The sequence below is a fragment of the Echiichthys vipera genome, assembly GCF_963691815.1.
Source record: "Echiichthys vipera genome assembly, chromosome: 20".
NCBI classification, from domain to species: Eukaryota; Metazoa; Chordata; class Actinopteri; order Perciformes; family Trachinidae; genus Echiichthys; species Echiichthys vipera.
The window spans coordinates 1,825,440-1,845,551 of record NC_139845.1 but is presented as its reverse complement, the minus strand read 5'-3'; the positions used below and the strand labels follow the sequence as shown (position 1 = coordinate 1,845,551).

General features: G+C 49.9%; 1 protein-coding gene across 1 annotated transcript in view; it reads right to left on the bottom strand.

Annotated features, from left to right (window-relative positions):
* trhde.1 (thyrotropin releasing hormone degrading enzyme, tandem duplicate 1) overlaps nucleotides 1–20,112 on the bottom strand; it is a gene marked incomplete at both ends in the record, with an annotated part of 161,576 nt that overhangs the window by 126,519 nt on the left and 14,945 nt on the right. Inside the window, one exon of the mRNA XM_083935349.1 lies at nucleotides 19,672–19,948. Within this exon, the coding sequence (XP_083791475.1) occupies nucleotides 19,672–19,948 (277 nt within the window). The remainder of the gene's footprint in view (nucleotides 1–19,671; nucleotides 19,949–20,112) is intronic.

Below are 20,112 nucleotides of genomic sequence, written 5' to 3'. Positions count from 1 at the left end.
TGTGTGTGTGTGTCTGTGTGTGTGTGTGATGGAAGCAGCAGTTTATTACACACAGACACTGTCGGCTGACGACCGGTGGTGATGTCACTGATCAATACACATGTATCCGCTATGACTGTGTGTGTGTGTGTGTGTGTGTGTGTGTGTGTGTTTGTGTGTGTGTGTGTGTGTGTGTGTGTAGAGAGAGAGAAACTACCTCACTGTCAGTTGAAGGACGACAGAAACAGACTTCATCAAACACACACGGGTCCTATTATTTTTCACATAAAGATGGAAGCCAGTGGACACACACACTCTCTCTCACACACACACACACACACACACACACACACACACACACACACACACACACACACACACACACACACACACACACACACACACACACACACACACACACACACACACACACACACACACACACACACACACACACACACACACACACACACACACACAAAGGTAAACATCACTGCCCAGTAATGTCACTCTGCTATCTCTCTCTCGGTTTCACTTCCACTCTATTAAAGTGTGTTTTAACTCGGCTGTAAACACACACACACACACACACACACACACACACACACACACACACACACACACACACACACACACACACACACACACACACACACACACACACACACACACACACACACACACACACACACACACACACACACACACACACACACACACACACACACACACACACACACACACACACACACACACACACACACCCTGGCCTCTGTGCAGTCGATACGAGCTGTAGATCACGCTGCGACTGCATCAGTTCATCAGTGTCGTATCAAAGGAGAACACACACACACATTGAGACGGAACATAAAGTAGAATTTACGGGCGACGCGGGCGCACACAAAGTCACCGCAAAGTTATCCAGGCCTGAATCTGTGTGTGGTCCTTACCACACACACACACACACACACACACACACACACACACACACACACACACACACACACACACACACACACACACACACACACACACACACACACACACACACACACACACACACACACACACACACACACACACACACACACACACACACACACACACACACACTAAGAAACTAATGAGCCTGTCAGATCGGCTCGACAGACACACAGTCTAGGGCTTTTATTGTGAAAGGTAAGACAGGAAGAAGTGTCTTGAATCAGACTACAGAGCTGCCACCTGACCCCCACCTCTGTTCTGACCCCGTCCCCCGTCCCCGTCCCCGTCCGTGGGCTCAGACCACGGCCTAACAGAGCGTTTGGCGTCTGAACTGAACTAACCGACACCAGAACCGACCGTCCCCGTCCCCGTCCCCGTCCACCTCCGGTCCGTCGCCCTCTCACCTCACATCTGTTCGCTGTTTTGAAAGATGTCAAACGAGATTTTGAGCAGAACTTTACAAACGATACCCTACAAACCTGTCTGTCCTCTCATCTCCTGTCCTGTCTGTCCTCTCGTCTCCTGTCTGTCCTCTCATCTCCTCGCCTCTCCTGTCTGTCCTCTCCTCTCCTGTCCGTCCTCTCGTCTCCTCTCCTGTCTGTCCTCTCCTCTCCTGTCTGTCCTCTCGTCTCCTCTCTGTCCTCTCCTCTCCTGTCTGTCCTCTCGTCTCCTATCTGTCCTCTCCTCTCCTGTCTGTCGTCTCGTCTCCTGTCTGTCCTCTCCTGTCCGTCCTCTCCTCTCCTGTCCGTCCTCTCCTCTCCTCTCCTGTCTGTCCTCTCCTCTCCTGTCCGTCCTCTCCTCTCCTGTCCGTCCTCTCGTCTCCTCTCCTGTCTGTCCTCTCCTCTACTGTCTGTCCTCTCGTCTCCTCTCCTGTCCGTCCTCTCCTCTCCTGTCCGTCCTCTCGTCTCCTCTCCTGTCTGTCCTCTCCTCTACTGTCTGTCCTCTCGTCTCCTCTCCTGTCTGTCCTCTCCTCTCCTGTCTGTCCTCTCATCTCCTCTCCTGTCTGTCCTCTCATCTCCTCTCCTGTCTGTCCTCTCGTCTCCTCTCCTGTCTGTCGTCTCCTCTCCGTCCTCTCGTCTCCTGTCTGTCCTCTCCTCTCCTGTCTGTCCTCTCCTGTCTGTCCTCTCCTCTCCTGTCTGTCCTCTCCTGTCCTCTCCTGTCTGTCCTCTCATCTCCTCTCCTGTCTGTCCTCTCATCTCCTCTCCTGTCTGTCCTCTCGTCTCCTCTCCTGTCTGTCGTCTCCTCTCCGTCCTCTCGTCTCCTGTCTGTCCTCTCCTCTCCTGTCTGTCCTCTCCTGTCTGTCCTCTCCTCTCCTGTCTGTCCTCTCCTGTCCTCTCCTGTCTGTCCTCTCGTCTCCTCTCCTGTCTGTCCTCTCGTCTCCTCTCCTGTCTGTCCTCTCCTCTCCTGTCTGTCCTCTCGTCTCCTCTCCTGTCTGTCCTCTCGTCTCCTCTCCTGTCTGTCCTCTCCTCTCCTCTCCTGTCTGTCCTCTCCTCTCCTCTCCTGTCTGTCCTCTCCTCTCCTCTCCTGTCTCTCCTCTCCTGTCTGTCCTCTCATCTCCTCTCCTGTCTGTCCTCTCCTCTCCTGTCTGTCCTCTCCTGTCTGTCCTCTCGTCTCCTCTCCTGTCTCTCCTCTCCTGTCTGTCCTCTCATCTCCTCTCCTGTCTGTCCTCTCCTCTCCTGTCTGTCCTCTCCTGTCTGTCCTCTCGTCTCCTCTCCTGTCTCTCCTCTCCTGTCTGTCCTCTCATCTCCTCTCCTGTCTGTCCTCGTCTCAGTCCTCTCTCTCCTCTCCTGTCTGTCCTCTCCTCTCCTGTCTGTCCTCTCCTCTCCTGTCTGTCCTCTCGTCTCATCTCCTGTCTGTCCTCTCGTCTCATCTCCTGTCTGTCCTCTCGTCTCCTCTCCTGTCTGTCCTCTCGTCTCCTGTCCGTCCTCTCTTGTCTGTCCTCTCCTCTCCTGTCCGTCCTCTCCTGTCCTGTCTGTCCTCTCGTCTCCTGTCCGTCCTCTCTTGTCTGTCCTCTCCTCTCCTGTCCGTCCTCTCCTGTCCTGTCTGTCCTCTCGTCTCCTGTCTGTCCTCTCCTCTCCTGTCTGTCCTCTATTCTCATCTCCTCTCCTCTCCTGTCTGTCCTCTCGTCTCTTCTCCTCTCCTCTCCTCCTCCCCCCCCCTCGTCTCAGCAGGACAGATTTTTTAATAAAAATTCAGACTTTTAAAGCTCCTTCTCTTGTCCCTCGTTCTCCTCCCTCCACAGAACTCATCACAGAGTGAACGTCTTCTCACAGAGTGAACGTCTGCTCACAGAGTGGAGGCTTTATGGAAATCGAACCGTCTTTTTGGTGGACTGGCAGCGAGCTGCAGAATTGAGCGTCGTCTCCTGAGGATTTCTCAAACGCCCTCAGTCCCGTTCTCCCAGGAGAGGAGGAGAGACCAGCATCAGTGTGTCTCCTCCCGTCCCCTCACACACACGTCCTGTCTCCATGCTCGTCTCCGCGTGAGTCCAGAGACACTCAGTCAGCTGAGGTGGAAACTTTAAATTACCCCCGACTGTGAAAGCGAGAGTGGAAGGTTGTCGGTGTGTGACAGACGGGCTCAGGATGGACCCGGCCTCCCCCATTACTCTCTGCCTCCCCCACCGTTACTCTCTGCCTCCCCCACCATTACTCTCTGCCTCCCCCATCACTCTCTGCCTCCCCCACCGTGACTCCCTGCATCTGTTTGTGGTGGTTTTGCATTTATTTTTAGTCGTTTTGCATCCTTTTGTGGTGGTTTTGCATCTATTTTTAGTCATTTTGCATCTTTTTGTGCTGGTTTTGCATCTATTTTTAGTCCTTTTGCATCTTTTTGTGGTGGTTTTGCATCTATTTTTAGTCATTTTGCATCTTTTTGTGCTGGTTTTGCATCTATTTTTAGTCCTTTTGCATCTTTTTGTGGTGGTTTTGCATCTATTTTTAGTCATTTTGCATCTTTTTGTGCTGGTTTTGCATCTATTTTTAGTCATTTTGCATCTTTTTGTGCTGGTTTTGCATCTATTTTTAGTCCTTTTGCATCTTTTTGTGGTGGTTTTGCATCTATTTTTAGTCATTTTGCATCTGTTTGTGGTGGTTTTGCATCTATTTGTAGTCATTTTGCATCTTTTTGTGTTGGTTTTGCATCTATTTTTAGTCATTTTGCATCTTTTTGTGGTGGTTTTGCATCTATTTTGAGTCATTTTGCATCTTTTTGTGCTGGTTTTGCATCTATTTTGAGTCATTTTGCATCTTTTTGTGCTGGTTTTGCATCTATTTTTAGTCATTTTGCATCTTTTTGTGCTGGTTTGCATCTATTTTTAGTCATTTAGCATCTTTTTGCCCTGGTTTTGCATCTATTTTAAGTCATTTTGAATCTTTTTGCCCTGGTTTTGCATCTATTTTTAGTCATTTTGCATCTTTTTGTGGTGGTTTTGCATCTATTTTTAGTCATTTTGCATCTTTTTGTGGTGGTTTTGCATCTTTTTTTAGTCATTTTGCATCTTTTTGTGGTGGTTTTGCATCTAATTTTAGTCATTTTGCATCTTTTTGTGGTGGTTTTGCATCTATTTTGAGTCATTTTGCATCTTTTTGTGCTGGTTTTGCATCTATTTTTAGTCATTTTGTATCTTTTTGTGGTGGTTTTGCATCTATTTTTAGTAATTTTGCATCTTTTTGTGGTGGTTTTGCATCTATTTTTAATCATTTTGCATCTTTTTGTGGTGGTTTTGCATCTATTTTTAGTCATTTTGCATCTTTTTGTGGTGGTTTTGCATCTATTTTTAGTCATTTTGCAGCTTCCTTTTGCTGGTTATGCATCTATTTTTAATAATTTTGCATCTTTTTGTGCTGGTTTTGCATCTATTTTTAGTCATTTTGCATCTTTTTGTGCTGGTTTTGCATCTTTTTTTCTTGTTTCCTCACTTATATCCGCCTCTAAACCAACTCTGATTGGTTCGGTCGCTGCTCAAACTTCTCCAAAGTTTCTTTGCTGCACGTTACCAAACTGATCTGAGAGTAAAACACACGGCTTCAGTGTCTGGGGAACGCAAACGTCTGCAGCGAACGATACTTAGATACTTGAGTCCGACCCAAAGTGGCGAACAGCCCTACAGCTGGTGTGGAAATGAAACCATCTGCAGCCCGCGGCTCACATTATTTCCAATCAGCGCAACAACTGAGTCTCTCTTTAACAGGAACATCATTTCCATTCACAGTTTGAGTCCTGCGTATCCCTCCTCTGCCTCCTTTAATGAAACACTTTCTCCCCAAATGTAACTGTGAAATCCTTTGGAGGAGGTGAAGGGATTAGTCGCCCTGAACTGCAGGAAGAGCTTTTAAAGTGAAACTGATTAACAGCAAAACAGCAGCAGCGGCAAATTATCGCTGCGGACTGGAGCGAATCGGAGAAACGAGGAGGCGTCTTTACCACATCTTTAATTTCCAAAACACAGGGAATTAGAAAGAGAGGCCCGTCTCCAGCAGCAGCCCGTCTAATTAAGGCTAATAAATTCCTCGTCCGCGGCGAGAATGCGCCTTGTGTTCAACGACCGCACTCCCAGGACCGCGCATCATAACTTCCCTGCAACAGTGAAGCGAGAGAGCATCCGCGGGGTGTCTTCTGCATGTGATAAACGCTCTCCGTGCAAGTGTAACGCCGTGAGCAGAGTCACTAACTGTCCCCCACTCCGTCTCCACAGAACACTAACACCGGCAACCACACTGCAGCCCCTCCGCACACACACTCTGTCAAACGTCTAATTGACAGGCAGAACGTATCCAAGCGTTGCTCTGAAACGTATAAAGTGTCTGAATAATGTTGCGCGGGACTCTGGAGACGGGTCCGACTGCACCCGTCACCGTGCAGCTGTAGGAGGAAATGGCAAAATGGCCCCGAGAGGGAACTTTTAGAGGCACATTTGCTCGTTGGGAGGAGATGCCCTGGCGTTAAAAAGACTAAAACCACACAAAGGAAACATTAGATACACAGTCTTTCTATATCTTTACAACCGCGCACCCAAAGAACCGAGCAGAGGGGTGAACTACGGAGCGCGGTGAACATCCCCAGGGTTTCTTTGGATCACCAGGATCGACAACGACGGCACCACGAAGCTCGCTGTAGAGTTAGTTTGTCAAGTCAGGGTTTCCACGTTCTCATAAAGGACACGTATGGCGTCATCTGACTTTGGATTAAGGGTCCGCAGACTTCACTGAAGAGGAGCAAATCATTACAATGAACTTGTGTGAGCAGATCAAGAGTAAAACACATCAAGGGGCAACACAGTCGACCATGATACGGCTGGGGAGGCGTGCTTTAGGGCGCACTCACACTGTCCTTCCATACCGCGCCAAAACAGGTGTTTCAGCTAAAGCCTAGTGCGTTTGACCAGTGTGAGTGCAACCGCCCCGCGCATAACTGCAGCCAGCTGGGCGTCCACGACCCGTTTGGGAGAGGTGGGCTTTAGTAAAGCACGTTTGCACGTGTACGAGCACGAGCGTGCGCACGTGTACGAGCACGAGGCCTACGGCGGTTCTGAGGTCATTTCCTGTGCGCCTGTTGGGACGTAGAGAAAAGAAGGAGGGACCATGCGCAGACATTTATAACAATGGCGGTGAAAGGTTCACGTTGGTGTGATGCGGAGGTGGAGTGTTTACTGCAGATTTGGTCGATGAAAAGATTCAAAAACAGTCGACAAGACGCACAAAAACTCCGAGGTCTACGGAAAGATCTGGAAACAAAGCCACGCATCGCCATGACGTCATCAATGCGTGTGACGTGTTACGGCGTGATGACGTATAGGCAGCAAGAAGCATTCTCCGAGGCCCAGGTAGTGTGAGTACAAACGGGCCTGGAGGGGGGGACAAGGACCCTAAAGCACGGGGCACGGGACGGAGGCACAGTGGGAGGGCGCCCTGAATCTATAAGTGAAAAGATTCTGCACATCGTCTAAAACTAACTATGACAAATGCAGAAATGACCTCCATTAATCCCAAAAGAGTGATGATTTAAAAATGCACCAACCTGCGTTTAAACTGAGCCCAAAGATCCGTTTTCAGGGACCCAAACTTCCCTTCGTGTGGATGAAAGATCAAAACTCTGAGAAAAATCTACATTTTTTTAAAAAACAACCCGTGTGGACGTGTGTGTGTGTGTGTGTGTGTGTGTGTGTGTGTGTGTGTGGACCAGGCTGCAGGGAAGTCTCCACTCCCACACACCTGACACTGATGATCTGCTCATTATCCAGCAGCTGAGGCTTAATACGGGCTCAAGGGTTCGATAAGAAGCAGGTCATTAGAAGCAGGTGTGTGAGAGGAGTTTGGAGATACCTGAAGCCTGCAGGGCAGCAGCTCCGCGGACGCAGCAGCAGCAGCAGCAGCAGCAGCAGCAGCGGCAGCAGCAGCAGGAGCAGCAGCAGCAGCAGGGCCGGATCAGAGAGAGTAGAAAATATAAAGCAGAGAAAGACGGCCCAGTTAACACGTCTACGGTTCTTTTTAAAGAGACACGTCCCTGCGTTTGTGTTATCTTCAGCCTCTTATCCGGGGTCGGGTCTCGGGGGCAGCAGCTCCAGCAGGGGACCCCAAACTTCCCTTTCCCGGGCCACATTAACCAGCTCTAACTGGGGGATCCTGAGGCGTTCCCAGGCCAGTGTGGAGATCTAATCTCTCCACCTGGTCCTGGGTCTTCCCCGAGGCCTCCTCCCAGCTGGACGTGCCTGGAACACCTCCCTAGGGAGGCGCCCAGGGTTCATCCTTACCAGATGATCCTGAACCACCTCAACTGGCTCCTTTCAACGCAAAGGAGCAGCGGCTCTACTCCGAGTTCCTCACGGATGCTGAACTTCTCCCCCTCTCTCTAAGGGAGACTCCAGACCCCCTCCTGAGGAAACACATTTCAGACGCTTGGACCTGGACCTGGTTCTTTGGGTCCTGACCTGGACCTGGTTCTTTGGGTCCTGACCCAGCTTTCAGGACCACAGGTGAGGGTAGGAACCAAGATTGCGGTAGAGCGACTGCAGCTCCGCCCCCGCTGCTCCGATTCTCCGGCCAAACTCACGCTCCATCGTCCCCTCACTCGTGAACAAGATCCCGAGATACTTGAACTCTGCCTCCCCTTCAAAATAAAAGCCTGAGCATTAATTCTACATCCTCTAAATGAGTCCAGTGCACTAAAGGAAACCACCAGGTGACATTTTCTCCTCCGAGCTGAATATTTTCTCGAACTTTTTGCGGCGTAAAGGGCGAATAAATGTCTTCTTCTCTGCAATTAATTTAAATGTCTCTCCATCTTTCTCCTCCTTTCATCTTTATCTCCTCTTCTCCTCTCCCCTTGTTATCTCTGCACTCGTCCGTGACATCTCTCGCCGCGAACTGTCGCTCCGTCTGTCGCCCTTGGATGATGGATGGGGTGATGGACGCTTGGTTGCCACGGTAATTTGATGGATGGTTTAGCAAGTGATACGAGTGCGGACAGCGACTACACACACACACACAAGTGACACACTCCCCCCTCCCGGCGTATCCTTGACTTTGAGACCAACAGACCTCAGACAGACACTACACTCGCCCCCGAAAACAAACGCCGCTGACCCGTGAACGCGCCGTCGCACGTCTGTCCGGTCGTATCGTCGCTTTTTACGCTGACGACACAACGCTGTGATGAAGAGAGACGGGCTGAGAGCGGCGGCGAGGATAACAATCCCTCTGTCAGTGTCAACGAGACAGAAGAGATGATTGTTGACTTGTGGGGGAGTGGAGCGTGAACAGGGCGCCGGCACACGCCACCTCCTCCATCACGACGCTATGAAGCCAGCGTTCATTACCCAGGTGAGGTCTCTCTGTCTTTGAATCAGTCAATTTTTGGTTTTTCAGCTAAATTAGGCCTCATTATAACTGCCTGAGGGCGACACGGTGGGGTGGTGGTTATCACTGTCGCCTCACAGCCTGAGGGTTCCTGGTTCGAATCCCCGGGTTCTCCGGTTTCCTCCCACAGTCCAAAGACATGCAGGTGTTCGGTTCATTGATGACTCTAAATCACCCGTAGGTGTCTCTGTTCGTCTCTATGTGTCCTGTGATAGACTGGCGTCCTGTCCAGGGTGGACCCCGCCTTACGCCCGATGTCAGCTGGGATCGGCTCCAGCCCCCCCACGACCCCGACAGGGACAAGAGGTTGAAGATGAATGAATGAATGATATAACTGCCTGCAGGCACAGGAAACGTGGAATTAATCGCTGTTTGTGATCAGATACTGCGTCAAAAAGACGCCTTGAAACCAGGAGATGTTTAATCCAAGCCCCGCCCACCACAGCCACTTCCTGTTTGATCCAATCAGGAAGCTCCGTCAGCGTCAGTTCTCTGAGTGTCCACTAGGGGCAGGTTTCATAACAGAGCAGTTTCTCATTGAGCCCCATGTTAAACAGGCCGTTTACACAGCATCATTAAAGCTGTTTAAGGACAAAAGAACATTCTAGTCTGTGTGTTTAGGTCAGATCTCCATGACAACACTGAGGGGGAGGGGCTAGTTTTTATTTGATTGGAGGTTAAAGTTTATGAATAATTAGGGGCGTGGCATCTTGAGTGACAGCTAGCCTCTGGCCCTCACTTCTCCTTGGAGGTAAACGTCAGCCAGATGGACGTACGCCCCTCCCCTCAACAGCACATACATGCCCTTTTTTGGTCAGAGGAAACGAGGCGAAGTCAAAGTCTGACAAGATGGAGACTCCCGTAGGCGAAGGACGATTGAAGTTGAGAGAACGGACCCCGACGGAGACGCTACGTACATTTTTTAAACGGTCTACGGTTTAATTATGCAAATAATAACCGAGATAAACAGATATTAAATGTAAATGCACTCCGTTTAAATGCACTGCTGTATATTCTTCTACTTGCTGCCTTCCTAAAACCAATAAAAAAGTCTACTTCGGAGCCTCACCGCGGGTTTTAAATGTCTATACGCCGTGGGAGTTTACCCAGAGACTCAGAATAATCAATGCTCTAAAGTCTGTAGACGCTGTGAAATAGGACAGTCCGTGTTCTGAGTGCGTTTCCATTGGTTTTCACTTCTCACATTGTTATATGAGTCATATTTGTCGGCCTCAGGAGGTAAAACAATTCAATATTTGAGGAGGAAAAAAGCAAATAGGAATGGAGAAATATGTTTTCTTCCACTTTCATGTTCCATTAGTCCGCCTGATCCTGAGACTCACCCTTCAGTGGGAAACATCAAAGGGTTACTTTCATGGTAAGGCATCGATTCCCGGGTCAGAACGCTTGAAAACAATAAATGAAATCAGCCTTTGCATCTCGCATACCCAGAAAAATGGGGACGGTCCAACATTTGTCCCAGTGTTGCAACAAAAGGTCTTTGTTTCTGATGATCACGCTGATTTTTCACATGTGAATATTCGGAAATTGCATCAAAATGATCCAATAATGACGCTCGCAGCTGCAGCGTCCTAGAGTCAAAGTAAACGACTGCAATCAAACACAAAAAATAAGGTATTATGTTAGTTTCTAATGTTTAAATACACTGAAACATGTTGGAGCATGGTCAATCATTCTTAACTGGTGGGTTGTTACTCCAGGTAGGGAATGAGTCCTGACCCCGAGTGAAGGAGTTCAAGTACCTCGGGATCTTGTTCACGAGTGAGGGGACGATGGAGCGTGAGTTTGGCCGGAGAATCGGAGCAGCAGGGGCGGAGCTGCAGTCGCTCTACTGCACCGTTGTGATGAAAAGAGAGCTGAGGAAGACAAAGCTCTGGATCTACCCTCAGTCCTGGTTCCTACCCTCACCTGTGGTCATGAAAGCTGGGTCAGGACCCAAAGAACAAGGTCCAGGTCAGGACCCAAAGAACCAGGTCCAGGTCCAAGCATGTGAAATGTGTTTCCTCAGGAGGGGGTCTGGAGTCTCCCTTAGAGAGAGGGGGAGAAGTTCAGCATCCGTGAGGAACTCGGAGTAGAGCCGCTGCTCCTTTGCGTTGAAAGGAGCCAGTTGAGGTGGTTCAGGATCATCTGGTAAGGATGAACCCTGGGCGCCTCCCTAGGGAGGTGTTCCAGGCACGTCCAGCTGGGAGGAGGCCTCGGGGAAGACCCAGGACCAGGTGGAGAGATTAGATCTCCACACTGGTCCTGGGAACGCCTCAGGATCCCCCAGTTAGAGCTGGTTAATGTGGGAAAGGGAAGTTTGGGGTCCCCTGCTAAAGCTGCTGCCCCCGAGACCCGACCCCGGATAAGAGGCTGAAGATGAGATGAGAAAAAAGTTTGTCGGAGTATTTTTCCTCATCTGTTCTTCAAAGCATCAGTCGTGGTTTTACTGCTGTAACAGGAAGTGAATATGATCTTTTTAACCAATGAAACTGTTTGTTAGCGTCACACCGTCGTGTTTCAGCTGCACTTGTTTAAATCGACGTTGTTAAACTTTAGTTAACATGAAGGGTGTCACATAAAAACTGAATGTTAAAGTGACCTTTATCGTTTTAAAGTCTGACAGTCCAACGGTACATTATCTTTACAGGATGTTAATGCGACATTTTATATTGTTACAGGAACGTAAAGAGAGACTTCCTGGTGGTGTGACAACGACACGAGGTCCCCAAAAACATTCTCTCTGCTTGATTCTGGGAGCAAAGCAAACAGGATGTGAGGTTGTTAGGTTTACCGTGTGTCTCCTTTAATGCAGGAGGGACCAACCTAGACCTAGTTCTGGTGCTGGTTCTGGTGCTGGTGCTGGTTCACCTTTGGTACATCTTAAAAACCTCCTCAGAAGCTGTTGGTTTTTCCAGAGGCTAGACCACCACGTCATTACGTCACCGCATACGCCTGAGGTTTCCCCAGAAATGCTAACGCCACTTCAAGCATAACAACAACAACGGTGTCCTGCAGCCCCCACGACCAGCGGGCAACAACCGAGGGGTGGATGGATGTATGGATGGATGGGTGGGTGGGTGCGTGGGTAGATAGATAGATGGGTGGGTAGATGGATGGATGGATGGATGGATAGACAGATGGATGGAAGGACGGATGGATGGATGGATGGTTGGATGGATGCATAGATGGACGGACGGATGGATGGATGGATGGATGGATGGATGGATGCATAGATGGATGGATAGACAGATAGACAGATAGGTAGATGGATAGATAGATAGGTGGGTGGGTGGGTGCATGGGTAGATGCATAGATGGACGGTTCCAGGCACGTCCAGCTGGGAGGAGGCCTCGGGGAAGACCCAGGACCAGGTGGAGAGATTAGATTTCCACACTGGCCTGGGAACGCCTCAGGATCCCCCAGTTAGAGCTGGTTAATGTGGCCCGGGAAAGGGAAGTTTGGGGTCCCCTGCTGGAGCTGCTGCCCCCGACCTCGGATAAGAGGCTGAAGATGAGATGAGAATAAACTTTGTCGGCCTATTTTTCATCATCTGTTCTTCAAAGTACTTCCTATTTGAGAGTTTCTTCCATCAGTCGTGGTTTTACGGCTGTAACAGGAAGTGAATATTATCTTTTTAACCAATGAAACTGTTGCGTTAGCGTCACACCGTCGTGTTTCAGCTGCACTTGTTTAAATCGACGTTGTTAAACTTTAGTTAACATGAAGGGTGTCACGTAAAAACTGAATGTTAAAGTGACCTTTATGGTTTTAAAGTCTGACAGTCCAACGGTACATTATCAGTACAGGATGTTCATGTGACCTTTATCATCATTACAGGATGTTCATGCGACCTTTAATATTGTTACAGGAACGTAAAGAGAGACTTCCTGGTGGTGTGACAACGACACGAGGTCCCCAAAAACATTCTCTCTGCTTGATTCTGGGAGCAAAGCAAACAGGATGTGAGGTTGTTACGTTTACCGTGTGTCTCCTTTAATGCAGGAGGGACCAACCTAGACCTAGTTCTGGTGCTGGTTCTGGTGCTGGTGCTGGTTCACCTTTGGTACATCTTAAAAACCTCCTCAGAAGCTGTTGGTTTTTCCACAGGCTAGACCACCACGTCATTATGTCCCCGCATACGTCTGAGGTTTCCCCAGAAATGCTAACGCCACTTCAAGCACAACAACAACAACGGTGTCCTGCAGCCCCCACGACCAGCGGGCAACAACCGATGGGTGGATGGATGGATGGGTGGATGGATGGATGGATGGATGGATGGATGGATGGATGGATGGATGGATGGATGGATGGATGGATGGATGGATGGATGGATGGATGGATGGATGGATGGATGGATGGATGGATGGATAGATGGATGGACGGACAGACAGATAGACAGATGGATGGATGGATAGATAGATGGATGGACGGACGGATGAATGGATGGATAGATGGATGGATGGATGGATAGATGAATGGATGGATGGATGGATAGATGGATAGATGGATAGATGGATGGATAGATAGATGGATGGACGGACAGACAGATAGACAGATGGATGGATGGATAGATAGATAGATGGATAGATGGATAGATGCATAGATGGATGGATGGATGGATGGATGGATGGATGCATAGATGAATGGATAGATGGATAGACGGACAGACAGATAGACAGATGGATGGATGGACAGATAGATAGATAGATAGATAGATAGATAGATAGATAGATAGATAGATAGATAGATAGATAGATAGCTGGATGGATAGACAGATTGATGGATGGATGAATAGACGGACAGACAGACAGACAGACAGACAGGCGGATGGACGGATAGATGGTTGGATGGATAAACGGATGGATGGATGGATGGATGGATAGACAGATGGATGGACGGATGGATGGACAGACAGACAGACAGATAGACGGATGGATAGATAGTCAGACAGACAGATGGATAGATGCATAGACAGATGTATGGCAGAATAGATGGATGGATGGATGAATAGATGGATGGATGGATGGACAGACGGATGGATGGCAGAAAACCTCCAGGGAGCGTGGGCATGTTCAGAGCCGTGGGCTTCTGTTTCCAGGATAATGGGCCGTCTGACTAATGGGCTTTTGGTCCAGTGGGACATTTTTCTGACTATTAGAGTTCTGAAATAATGGTCCGTCGCAGCAGCGGCACGGCGCTGTCTCCAGCTCTCTCGTCTGCGTCTTGGTAAAGCGATGCAGACAGAAACCTGTTGGCATACAGATCCGCGGTGACGATTAGCCGGCGGATAAACACAACAATCGTTCCTTTATGACGCTGACAGTCGGTGGAATGACAGGAGATGAAGGAATAACAAGCTAAATGGCTGCGAGATGGAGGTTTTATTGAACCAATAGCTGCTCAGTGGGTCATCACTGGGTTTGTTTGTCTGTGTGTTTGTGTGTTTGTAGTCTGTCAGACTTTAATCCTCCCTGAAGGGAACGCGGCTCATTACAGAAACAGAGATCCTCACAGAGACGTATTATACTGACAAAACAACAGAGAGACAAACAGATGCTTTTGAATGACAGTGAAGCCGGACAGAGAGGAGGTGTGTGTGTGTGTGTGTGTGTGTGTGTGTGTGTGTGTGTGTGTGTGTGTGTGTGTGTGTGTGTGTGTGTGTGTGTGTGTGTGTGTGTGTGTGTGCAGCTCAGATCATCTGAAAGATGGAAGTTGTTGTTTTATCCTAAAAACTTTTATTTGTTTAACAACTATAAAAGCTGCTTTAGAGTGAAATTCCAGCGTGAAGTCATCCCAGGGTCTTTTTTAACATTTAAATTAATCAAATAATCCATGGAGTCGCTAACAGCCGGACGTGGCTAACAGTGGTTAGCTCGGGGCAGTACGGTGAAGGCATTCAAAGGTCTTTTTTAACCACTAATGCTGCTGAAAATAACAGCAAACCTCTGCAGCAGCATGAGAAGAGTCCCTACACACAAAACACAGCGTCATCAGCGTAGAGAGTGAAGCCAGAGTTTATTAAAAGAGTGTTTTAAAGAAGCGGGCGCAGCAGCTCCAGCAGGGGACCCCAAACTTCCCTTTCCCGGGCCACATTAACCAGCTCTAACTGGGGGATCCTGAGGCGTTCCCAGGCCAGTGTGGAGATCTAATCTCTCCACCTGGTCCTGGGTCTTCCCCGAGGCCTCCTCCCAGCTGGACGTGCCTGGAACACCTCCCTAGGGAGGCGCCCAGGGTTCATCCTTACCAGATGATCCTGAACCACCTCAACTGGCTCCTTTCAACGCAAAGGAGCAGCGGCTCTACTCCGAGTTCCTCACGGATGCTGAACTTCTCCCCCTCTCTCTAAGGGAGACTCCAGCCACCCTCCTGAGGAAACACAGTTCACACGCTTGGACCTGGACCTGGTTCTTTGGGTCCTGACCCAGCTTTCATGACCACAGGTGAGGGTAGGAACCAGGACTGAGGGTAGATCCAGAGCTTTGCCTTCCTCAGCTCTCTGTTCATCACAACGGTGCGGTAGAGCGACTGCAGCTCCGCCCCCGCTGCTCCGATTCTCCGGCCAAACTCACGCTCCATCGTCCCCTCACTCGTGAACAAGACCCTGAGGTACTTGAACTCCTTCACTTGGGGTCAGGACTCATTCCCTACCTGGAGTAACAATCCACCGGTTTCCTGCTGAGAGCCACGGCCTCAGATTTAGAGGTGCTGATGCTTTTACTTTCTTTACTCTGCGGTGAAACGTTCTTTATTTACTTGTACCTAAAAAATGAGAACGCCCAAATAAACTCCGCGTATCAAATGAGTCATCAACAAGTTGTTGACTTGGGCTGAGAGTGGGTGAGCGCGACAGCTGAGGCAGGAAACACATTTCCTTCACAGATCATAGTTATTTCTCAGTCCTCTGCTGCCTGAGACATTATTATTTACGCGTTGAGGTTATCTCGCACAGATCTCCGCAGGCCGCGTTACATCATCTATGCAGAGACTTAAATTCTGTCTCTGGGAAATCTCCAGCATGTCGACTGACGCTCACGCTTCTTTCCGCTGTTTTGAGGAGGATGGAAGGATGAATGTTGCTGTCAGATGAAGCTGTTATGAAGAATACGGAGGGGATCTTTGTTATATTCTGCCTCCCGTCATATAAAGCTGTTTCTTTCGGAGGTTCGGAGGAGGAGGAGGTGGAGGAGGATGGAGGGATGGGAGGATTAATGTTTCTGTCAGAGGAAGCTGCTCTGCAAACAGACAGCAGCGTCTGTGCTGCCTTCAGGCTCCTGCAAGGATTTTAATATGAGAGCGACGCCGTAACAGAGACACGGAGAGAGTACGCAGCAACTGTTTGTTAATAGGGAAATATGCATGCGCCGCTTCCTGGATCCCTCTCACGCCCTGCACACTCCCTTTGTCTGCATTTACAGTCTCAAACGCGTCCTCTCGGTGTTTCCGGTGCTCGTTAACAACAGCGTCCCGTTAAGATTGATTTTGATTGAGACGTGCTGGCAGAGTGATATTTAGATGTTTCTGTCTGAGGAGCAGTTGGAGACTAGCTCATAAACCCTTAATTTCCTATAAAACCTTCACAATTAAACCCCCCTGTTGTTTTGTTATTTAGAGCTTTTATTTTGTAAGGCGTTAAATCAGGAAGTGTTGAGCAGAAACCTCAGTATCAGCTCACTCTGGGGCGCCTTCATCCCAACCGAGCATCGTTTAACCACCTGCCTCTAATGGCTGCGTCCGGACACCGTGTCCAGAGTGTCCTCTGCGTCTCGCCCCCCCCCAGCGATCCTGCACACGATAAGCCCGCACACATAATGGATTAATGGATTCTCCAGGATGTCAGGGTGTGCTCCCGTCTCCCACCGGCCCGGACTACTTAAAGCTGATGTTTCCAAGATATGGGAGATTAACGGAGGACTCGGTAATTCATACACTTTCAGCGCCGCGCGAGAAACATTAAGCCTCTTCCAAACACTTCTGTTCCAGATGGTTTTGAAGCACATGCATCATCACACTCGAGACTAATTAACTTAGTAGTTAAAGTGCTTATTGCACAGACTTTGCCGCCCCTGGGACGGACGTTTCTGCACGCAGTGACCCGTCTTAGCGCCGGTTTACTTCACTGTAAATGTGTTAATGAGGGAGTGTGAACCCATGAGGTACGGAGACAGGAAACAGGGGGTGAAGTAAGGCCTGTGAATGTTCTCATGTGTCCAGGTCGTCGCTATCCACAAAGCAGTTTCAGTCAAAAGCAACTGGACTGTTTGTTTGTGTAGGAAGACGTTTCACCTCTCATCCAAGAGGCTTCATCAGTTCATGTAAGCATCTGACCAGGACCAGGACCAGGACCAGGACCAGGAGCAGGACTGGACCAGGACCAGGACCAGGACCAGGACCAGGACCAGGCTGGGACTGGACCAGGACCAGGCGTGTGACGTGTTACGGCGTGATGACGTATAAGCAGCAAGAAGCATTCGCAGAGGCCCAGGTAGTGTGCCCTTAAACGCAACACAAGAGCAAGCCTCAGGTCACGGCGTGTTCCTCGTGTTCGAGGTGAAATAAACTCTTCATGGAACAAGCTGCAAAGGACAGTTTTGGTGTGTTTACCCTGTAACGTGTTGTGCTCGTTTGTCTCCGTGTTGCATTCAAGGACCACTTTGGAAAGCGAGTGTTTATATCGACGTTTTAAAGTGCTGTCCTCTGGGGTCGTCGTGTCATGACTCTCACTCCAGGCACTTTAACTTTCTTCTTAACGGCGTAAACGTCCGCGTGGCGCTCTGAGAGGAGAGCGGTCACCTGACGCAGAACCGCGGTTACGACGAGCGACCTTTGTTTCCGCCCGTGATGACGAACGGGAACGCGTGAAGGCGAGACTTTCTTATTTTTACACAGACAGGACAAAAGAAATAAGGATTAATGTATTCATTACAAAAGAGTTAAACACACACACACACACAGACACACACACACACACACACACACACACACACACACACACACACACACACACACACACACACACACACACACACACACACACACACACACACACACACACACACACACACACACACACACACACACACACACACACACACACACACACACACACAGCTGGAGACTCGTGGTGGTTATAAATGACCCAGATATCATTAAAACACAATTTCACCAAAATTATCTTTTAGTAACAAGGAGGCAAAAGTGTGTGTGTGTGTGTGTGTGTGTGTGTGTGTGTGTGTGTGTGTGTGTGTTTGCGCCGTCCTTGAGTTTCTGGCAGTCGAGATGGATGAGCTGTAATTACACTGATAGAGAGATGATCGGAGGAGGGGAAGAAGAAGAAGAAGAAGAAGACGAGGAGGAGGAGGAGGAGAAACAAGGTCGTGCATGTATTTGTCCTTGCGTGGGAGCGCCGGACGCGTGCGTGTGCATATTTCTGTTTTAAATGTTACGGTTGTTAAAGGGGGGGGGGGGGGGGGTGACGGGAGGTTTTTGACTTTCAGAGCACAAAGAGAGACGGACGCGGCGGACATGATGAACAGCGAGGAGCGTGGAGACACAACGGGCCCGACAACATCCGTCCCGGGTCCCGCGTGGAGACGAATCTCACCACAAATCATAAATAATGACTTTGAGCGGTGCGGACGGTACGTGAGGGGATCACTCAGGGGTTCTAATCACAACTGGAAGTCGTTCATCGTGCTCAGGCGGCTCGTCAGCGCGGTCAGCGGCAAACTACTCCAACGCCCTCGGCGCCCGATCGACGCAATTAGTCTCAAATCGCGCTCGTTTCCCGGAGTCGTAACTCAATCAGCTCTCAGCGCGCGGACTTGATACATACATTGTGTGATTCAGCGCGACCTTCGCTTTCAGACGGGGTCATTATCTCTAATGTCTGCTGCTAATAAGCGTCCAGAGATGTGCTTAGACACTCCTAACTGCAGATCTCATCTCATCTTCAGCCTCTTATCCGGGGTCGGGTCTCGGGCGCAGCAGCTCCAGCAGGGGACCCCAAACTTCCCTTTCCCGGGCCACATTAACCAGCTCTAACTGGGGGATCCTGAGGCATTCCCAGGCCAGTGTGGAGATCTAATCTCTCCACCTGGTCCTGGGTCTTCCCCGAGGCCTCCTCCCAGCTGGACGTGCCTGGAACACCTCCCTAGGGAGGCGCCCGGGGTTCATCCTTACCAGATGATCCTGAACCACCTCAACTGGCTCCTTTCAACGCAAAGGAGCAGCGGCTCTACTCCGAGTTCCTCACGGATGCTGAACTTCTCCCCCTCTCTCTAAGGGAGACTCCAGACCCCCTCCTGAGGAAACACATTTCACACGCTTGGACCTGGACCTGGTTCTTTGGGTCCTGACCCAGCTTTCATGACCACAGGTGAGGGTAGGAACCAGGACTGAGCGGTAGATCCAGAGCTTTGTCTTCCTCAGCTCTCTGTTCATCACAACGGTGCGGTAGAGCGACTGCAGCTCCGCCGCCGCTGCTCCGATTCTCCGGCCAAACTCACGCTCCATCGTCCCCTCACTGGTGAACAAGATCCCGAGGTCCTTGAACTCCTTCACTCGGGGTCAGGACTCATTCCCTACCTGGAGTAACAACCCACCGGTCAGTGTTCGATACAGTGGTTGGACTCTTGTTATCTACGGTTTAGAGAGATCTCTGAGACTTTCACAGGAACGTGTTTGATTCTGAAGAGTTTTAACTCAACCGGCGGGTCTTGAACGCCACACGGCTGCGCAGGACAGTCCGCCGGCGGTTTGTTTGAGCTTAGTGGCCACCGGAGTCTCCCGGTGGCCCCTCCGCCCGCGCTCACATCAGTGTATTCATTCATTAAACATGTGTTTTACTGACCGTGACGCCCCCGTCCGTCTGCGTCTCCCTGTAGGTGAAGTTGCACACGGCCCAGGCCAGGTAGTACGTGGACATGCGCGGCGTGCGGGCGAAGCGGTTGGTCAGCCAGCCGTCCTCGTCGGACAGCGCGGCGCTCTCCACGGGCATGTTGGAGAGCGAGGTGTACTGCGGGTCGTGGCGGAGGGTCAGGGAGAAGGTGGCCTTGTACACGGGCTCGTCCAAGCACGGGAACGCCTTACGGGCGTGGATCGGGCTGAACTGCGTCACCGCCAGGTACCTGAGGAGAGAAGGGAGAAGGGCGTGGTTACTGTCGGAGAGCAGAGGACGCGGGTTCGATGCCGTTATTCTCTAATTTGTTGATTTATTTTTTATTTATTTAATTATCAACAATCAACTGATATGATGAAGAGAAGAAGAAAGAGGGACTAGAGGAAGATGAGA